Raw genomic sequence first — 7,070 nt, 5'->3', positions numbered from 1 at the left:
GAGCGTCGTACGACGAAAATCGGATGCAGTATGAATCCAGCATAAGCAGTAAGGAAATCGTATTGCGTCGTCTACAATAGCAGTATCAGAAATGGATGAGGCTGTAATGCGGGGTCTACAATAGAAATCGTAACGGTCGTAGGATCTTAAGTTGTAGAAAATTGATCAATCACAGTTGATTATTCCTCTCATATTTGACTGTGATTGGTTAATTTTCTACGACTTAAGACTCTACGACTGCTACGACTTCTATTGTAGATCCCGCATAATGGCGGCAGCGTAGACTCTTGTATAACGCATAACGCACAGTGCCTAAGCGAATCAACTAATCAGAATCTTTCCTTTCCTCCCATTCCATGGAAAAGAAGAATTTCGATTGGTCGATTCCCATATGCACTATGCATTATGCGTTGTGCAAGAGTCTGTGCTGCGGCCATTAGAGTAAGAAATTGACCAATCTCAATTGAATGTAAGAAAGATAATCGACTGTGATTGGTAAATTTCTTACTCTTCAGCCTCATCCATTACTGATACTGCCATTGTAGACCTCACAGTAAGATTGGATTCACTACTGCCTTTACGGTCTCTACCGTGATTGGCCAATTCGCTTAGACCGGAATCAGACTACGCATTGAAAATTGAGATCGAAGATTGAAGATTGAAATTTGACCAATGAGGGCAAAGGAATTTTAGTTTCTATTGTTTTTATTGGTCAAATTTCAATCTTTCAATCTTCAATGCGTGGTCTGATTCTGGCCTTAGGCTAGAGTCCTATAAGCGGAAATTTACAGCGGAACGGAACAGCACGACCAATCACAATCGCAGTAAAGAAAGCAGAATAATGACTGCAGAGTTGTGATTGGTCGCGCTGTTCCGTTCCGCTGTAAATTCCCGCTCCATGGGACGCCAGCCTTAGTTCGGATCTACAATAGGTGTTTTAAGCCTTAAGCCGTAAGAAATTGACCAATTACAGTCGAATCCGAGGGGAATAATCGACTGTGATTCGCCCATTTCTTATGGCTTAAGGCTTAAAACCCTATTGTAGATCCGGGGTTACTGATTACGTCTTACTACTTTACGTTTTTGTATGCGCCATGGGCATCAGCCTCTCCACTTTTGTCCTACCAAGTGATGCCGCGCTCAGCCAGCTTCGGCGTTGAGCGAGCGAAGCAGTGATGACACTGTATGGCTAAAGTCAGTAGATCTATAAAGTACCACAAACTCGCATCCGTTTTGTCACAAAACGCGGCCATTTTGAATTTATGCATTTGTATTACGTGCTTTATTTGAGAAAATGAAGCTGTCAAGTATGTAAATCAACGTTTTTTAGTTGTAATTAGTTTATTTATGAATAAAAGAATATGTACGAATGTTTAATTTATGTGTTTTTTAGTTTAATACGGATTTATTTGCTGTAGAAGTTTAGTGCATGAAAGTGCACGAAGGGACATGTAAGTACAGTTTAAAAGATGAACCATCAACCACCATGCTTGGAATCGTGTACTATGTGCACTTCGGCCATTTTAACGTAATATTTCTGAAATCAATTGCGCTACTTTAGCAGTGTTCCAAAATTCACTGGCAGTGCTGAAAATGTATAGTATACGTCAGGATTGGGTATACATAATAATGTACATTTTAAGCGCAGAATACTAGAGTAGATTTTCTGCTGCATAAAATAAATAAAATTCCATATTGTTATATCATTTTACGAAGTAATAATTTTTAATGAATCTCTATCCGTCCGATTCAGTAAAAACGAAAGGAAAGATATTAAAGAAATTAGAAAATAAGGATACTTGTAAGTACATTGTACAAAATTTATTTGGAATTTTATAATAGTATAACTGAAATCAGACAAGTACACTTGATCCACTTGATCAATGTGCACATAACCTAAAAATGTGTATTTAAAAGTTAAACATATTTTCACATGTATGTATTATCATAAGTTATTAAATATCACAGTCATATAGGGTGCACAGTTATATATAAGGTGCATCCAGAAGTACAACCGCTCACTGTCCTCTCTGAGCGCTCAGTAAAGCTTGCGGTACACGATGCTTGTTTTCCTGCTGGATTCCTAGCTGGATTAGAATCTTGCCATCGTATTGGCTACGGTACTGACAGTGTCTGCATTGTAGTCAATACGGTGGCAAGAATTTATTCTATGTTGTCTTGTTTGAAGCAAATCTTGTTTGAAGCAAACAAAATGACAAATGCGATTGGTCAATTCCGATGGACTTACTGGCCAGTTAAGTTAACTGAGCTTGGTGACACTGGCCCTGAGATTGAAGATTCAAAGATTGAAATTTGACCAATAAGGATAAAAAAATTTTAGCTCCTTTTACTTCGATTAGTCAAATCTGAATTTTTCAATCTTCAATCTCAATCTTCAATGCATAAGGGTGCGTTCAGCAGAACGTTCGTTTTGCAACTGTTGTAAGTTTCCTTCGCGCTAATTGGATCATACTTTTAGATCTAGAAGAATGGTCCTATCTCAGCAGACAATCATAAAACGGTTGCAAAACTGTTGAGTCTGTTGAACGCAGCTATTGTCTGCTGAGATAGGACCATTCTTCTAGATCTAAAAGTATGATCCAATTAGCGTGAAGGAAACTTCCAACAGTTGCAAACAAACTTTCTGCTGAACGCAGCCAATGGTTGCGTTCAGCAGACTCAACAGTTTTGCAACAGTTTTATGATTGTCTGCTGAGATAGGACCATTCTTCTAGATCTAAAAGTATGATCCAATCAGCGCGAAGGAAACTTCCAACAGTTGCAAAACAAACGTTCTGCTGAACGCAGCCCTTGTCTGATTCCGGCCTAACCTAACATTACAACATAGTATGAAAGAAAATGGCGCTGAATCGCATGTGATTTAGCGAGCCAATCAGACCATTTTCTCACCTGACGCCTCTGTTATCTAGGCCTCTAGTGGTTACTTGATGCAGCAAAAGTCGAGGGGCTGATTCTCGGCATTGCGCGGGGCTAATTTCTGATTATTGCTCAGATTTCTCTCTAATGATAGTATTAACGTTTCTCTTATTTAAAAAGGTGAGGAGTATCGTATCATCTTTCGAATTTCTTTCTCAAATTGATGCGATTATGTCAGAGATTAAAGATGATCCGCGAGAAGTTCTCGTTCTTTTGAATTCGTTAGGATTCGTCGGCATCACTGCAGTTCAACTAAAAGCATTTATGAAAGGTAAGTGCAACGTTTGCAACACTTGATTCTCCTTTTTATTTCTTTCTGTTTTATTTTTATTCTACAACAATAATAATAATAATAATAATGTTATTGCCACATGATCGATACACGTTTGTTTATATTATTTTTCTTCCTATTGTTATTTTGCTATAAAATCGATGTGTACTTTGTTATAAAACAGTTGGGATATTGCTACATTTTTCTTTCTAGATTTGAAGATATACAGAAAGGTAAGAGAACGCGAAAGGCAGCAACAAAGAGAAGAGATTAAAACAAAAATAATTAACAAACAACAGGCTCTGCTCAGGGAAGCTTATAAACATCATGACACAGCAGATTATTCCTTGAGTAATATCGTTCCTTCTGAATCTTCAAATTCGCTTGATGACGAGTCAGTGGTAAAGGTTCGAATAAGATGTATCTCTAAGGAGGAAGATGTACAAAAACAAAGATGCTCCAAAGCAAACGTGATAAAATCAGATGAGAAATTGTCACAAAGAAGATGCAACCAGCAAGATGCTATTGAAGTAGCTGAATCTAATAGGATTTATTGTGAACGAAATTATTCCAATACTAAATCTTATCCAGTTATTAAAAGCTCAAAAAGTGAAACTAAACAAGATATTTCTAAATGTTTAACAAAAAATAGTCATTTGGTAGAAACATTTGGTAAGCAAAATTTAAAAATAGACGAACAGATGAAACCAATGACTTTAATACAAGAACATCCATCGAACGCGCCGATTTTATCAAATTATGTAAGCCGATCAGAATTGAAGAGCGTTACATCAGATCCGACTGGAAATATTCGTACACAAAGTACCTTATCTGCAAAATCATCTGTCAATTCTGGACCTAAATCATGTAAGTTGTGTAAGATTTATACATATAATTTGTAGAATTCGATCAAAATTGAATCGAAACACTCGGCTACATGTCAATTTCAACCGAAACCAAAACCAAAATTAAAAAATAGGAATTCTATAAAGGCCATATGTATAGACATGTCCATGTATCATATACTTTTTCTTCATAAATATAATTTATTGAAACAATAATTAAATTTCGGCCGAAATCGATAACCGAAATTTCGGTTGTGTGTCAATTTTGGCCAAAGAATATAAGTACTTCTTCTTTATAAACATTATAATTTAATTATTGAAACAATAATTACACATATTAAAATTAATATTTATGAAGATTATGAGCTATATGGTTTTAGTCGAAACTGGAACGTAATGAGTGTTTGTTCTCAGTTTCGGTAAAAGTTTCGATCGGGCTCTAACAATTTGTTAAAATTTTTAAAGATTTTCCATTTTTGTATTCGGGCTATTTGTATACAGTTATTCGACCATGGAGGTTACAATCGGAGGTACAGAAAAATATCGTCAACAAGAAGTGTGACCCTGTTGCTCTTTATCAAAAGTATCAACAAGAATGGAAGCGGATATCTTTTCCTGGAGAAGCAAAGCATTCAAAAGTAAGATGGGCTGTACGAGAAAAGATGCTTGGTACAGATCCACATCCTATGGTAAGATTCGCACAATAAATTGTCACAATGTACCAGTTATGAATGTATATGCTGAAATTTTTCTTGTAAAATTTATATATTATTTAATTTTAGCCACTTTCAAAAAAGTCGATGACACATACGCCGATATTAAAGAGGAAATGACATATGTGATAACGAATTGTCTTAAGAGAAAGAATGTATACCTATATAGAAAATGAATTACACCTATAGAAAATCGATTTGATAAATAATATGACAATAATTAAACTGTTTTACTTCAATATTTTTTAATGATTTAATTTGTAAAGCAATACTTAAAATATGTACATACACAACAATGCAATCTGTATATATAAGCAATAATATACATATATATGCGTAAGTTTCTAATTTCATTAAAAATCGTTTCTCATTGTTGATTAAGTCTAAATGGACGTAATAATTGATTATTATCCGCCCTATGTAAATGATAAAGCAATTTTTCTTCTATTAGTCTAGCTGCTTTTTCTGTAAGTACCAGAGTGTTGTGTTTCAACATGCTATACACGTTCAAACCTATATACATAAAAAAAATAGATGTAAAGCTTCAGTATACAATACATATTAATGTCATGAAATATCGTTACTTATTAAGAATCATTAAAGAAGACGATAATAAGCATGTCCTTTACTAATTAAAAGATCATTTCATTCTGATTAATTTGGACATTGAACTCAATAAGTCCAGAAGCATCTTAAAATATTGGGAGTAAATTCGCTTTCATTGAAATCGTAAGATATAATTACATGTAAAGAGGAAAGAGCTTAGAATATTTAAATGATTCATACACACATTTACACCGAGCCCCTAAATCCATTGCTCAAGCATATTTAATTTGATCTATGTGAATTTTTATATAGCTGTGATTTGTATTATTAGGTTTGCTTAGATATCAGAATTCATACAATTTATGTCCCGAATTTATGCACACTTACCATAAAAAGGCATTATATTGACATGCTTAATTTGATCGGTAGCCAGTGTAATATTTGTAGGCATAATATCATAGCTGTCTATAAAAAGAACAGATGGTCCCCAATTTCTCTCCTCGATTAACTGCTCTACATAGGAAGGTTCCGACGTTGGAATTTCCAATTCATCAACTATATGTAGATCATCTTGAGCGAGTTTCACGGACAATGTTGCAGTAAGACCTGCTATACGGGTGTAAAATGGCAACATGTAAAAGTGTGGCGTTGGAGACCGAGGACCATGCGCTACTCCACCACCTCTCCACAATGGTGAACGTATACTTCCATGGCGAGCTCGTCCTGTTCCTTTCTGTGGCCAAGGCTTTCTACCACCACCTCGGACTTCAGCACGTGTTTTTGTATGCGCATAAGACTGTAAACAAATATATATCGATATAAGTCAAATCTCATACACTTAACAAATATAATTACACAATACACTTACGACCCAGCGGTACATTCTTTGCCATCTCACATTCTGATGAATGATATCGATACGGGGTGCAGCAGCATAAATGTGTGGGTGTAAAGTAATCAAACCCAATTTCTTTTCCTCTACGGTATTTAAATTCTCTAGCCACACTTGCCGAGGTTTTTGATAGAAATTGTTTCCATCGTCGTATTGTATCTCAGATATAATTGGAACAACATCGTCAATTTTTGCTTGATTTTCTACAGTCGTGCAATATTTCAACGGAGGACACGTAGCTCTTTGTAACTTGTTAACGATCCTTCGAAATAGCATCGACATTTTGTGAGAAAAAGATGTTTTTTTTTCTTCCACTAGGACTCTTGCTTTTATAATTATTTAGAATACGGGGTTCACCACGAATCTTGATGAAAAAAATACTTATTCGATGTGTTTTTGCACGAAACGAAAAAATATGGTAGGAAAACGCAATACTCTGTTTCGCAAAATGAAATATTAAGTTCGTCCAAGTTTCAAGTTTGTCACTATCAGTCACTATTGAGATTACAAACCTGTCATGAACTTAGAGTATATTGGCCGCATTCCACTTAACGCTCGCAACGCTCGCGAGCATCGTTTGTCCTTGTTTAATATTTGATAAACGACAAAGATGAAATGATTCCACGAGCGTTGTGAGCGTTAAGTGGAACGCAGCCATTGTATATACATGGAGTGCGCATTAAGGTAAATTTTTACGAGCTACTCAAATCTTCGACGATGGGTGCGTTCAGCAGAACGTTTGTTTTGCAACTGTTGTAAGTTTCCTTCGCGCTAATTGGATCATACTTTTAGATCTAGAAGAATGGTCCTATCTCAGCAGACAATCATAAAACGGTTGCAAAACTGTTGAGTCTGCTGAACGCAGC

At 35.7% G+C, this 7,070-nt stretch overlaps 2 protein-coding genes across 2 annotated transcripts; one reads left to right on the top strand and one right to left on the bottom strand.

Moving 5' to 3' along the window:
* The first annotated feature begins 3,044 nt into the window (after positions 1-3,044).
* Positions 3,045-5,007, top strand: LOC108722517 (uncharacterized). The gene is made up of 4 exons (XM_018447667.1): positions 3,045-3,208; positions 3,422-4,075; positions 4,555-4,742; positions 4,836-5,007. The coding sequence occupies exons 1-4, from the start codon at positions 3,109-3,111 to the stop codon at positions 4,884-4,886; spliced, it is 993 nt and encodes a 330-aa protein (XP_018303169.1). The 5' UTR covers positions 3,045-3,108; the 3' UTR covers positions 4,887-5,007.
* A 97-nt stretch (positions 5,008-5,104) lies between these two features.
* On the bottom strand, positions 5,105-6,562 carry mRpL4 (mitochondrial ribosomal protein L4). Its single transcript, XM_018447661.1, has 3 exons — positions 6,181-6,562; positions 5,700-6,108; positions 5,105-5,279 (listed from the first exon to the last, which is right to left on the bottom strand). Exons 1-3 carry the CDS (start codon positions 6,484-6,486, stop codon positions 5,134-5,136), a joined length of 861 nt encoding a protein of 286 aa, XP_018303163.1. The 5' UTR covers positions 6,487-6,562; the 3' UTR covers positions 5,105-5,133.
* Between the last annotated feature and the right edge of the window lie 508 nt (positions 6,563-7,070).

The sequence above is a fragment of the Mycetomoellerius zeteki genome, unplaced genomic scaffold (genome assembly GCF_001594055.1).
Source record: "Mycetomoellerius zeteki isolate Tzet28-1 unplaced genomic scaffold, Tzet1.0 scaffold206, whole genome shotgun sequence".
Taxonomy (NCBI): domain Eukaryota; kingdom Metazoa; phylum Arthropoda; class Insecta; order Hymenoptera; family Formicidae; genus Mycetomoellerius; species Mycetomoellerius zeteki.
Note: the sequence above shows the minus strand (reverse complement) of the source record. Positions and strands in the feature narration are given on the sequence as shown.

Excerpts from the sequence above, each read along its gene's own strand:
- LOC108722517 (XM_018447667.1), top strand. The coding sequence starts at position 3,109 with ATGTCAGAGATTAAAGATGATCCGCGAGAAGTTCTCGTTCTTTTGAAT. Across the intron at positions 3,209-3,421 it reads ACTAAAAGCATTTATGAAAG|ATTTGAAGATATACAGAAAG; the intron begins GTAAGTGCAACG and ends TTTTCTTTCTAG. Across the intron at positions 4,743-4,835 it reads GTACAGATCCACATCCTATG|CCACTTTCAAAAAAGTCGAT; the intron begins GTAAGATTCGCA and ends ATTTAATTTTAG.
- mRpL4 (XM_018447661.1), bottom strand. The coding sequence starts at position 6,486 with ATGTCGATGCTATTTCGAAGGATCGTTAACAAGTTACAAAGAGCTACG. Across the intron at positions 6,109-6,180 it reads AAAGAATGTACCGCTGGGTC|TCTTATGCGCATACAAAAAC; the intron begins GTAAGTGTATTG and ends ATTTGTTTACAG. Across the intron at positions 5,280-5,699 it reads CAATATAATGCCTTTTTATG|GTTTGAACGTGTATAGCATG; the intron begins GTAAGTGTGCAT and ends TTATGTATATAG.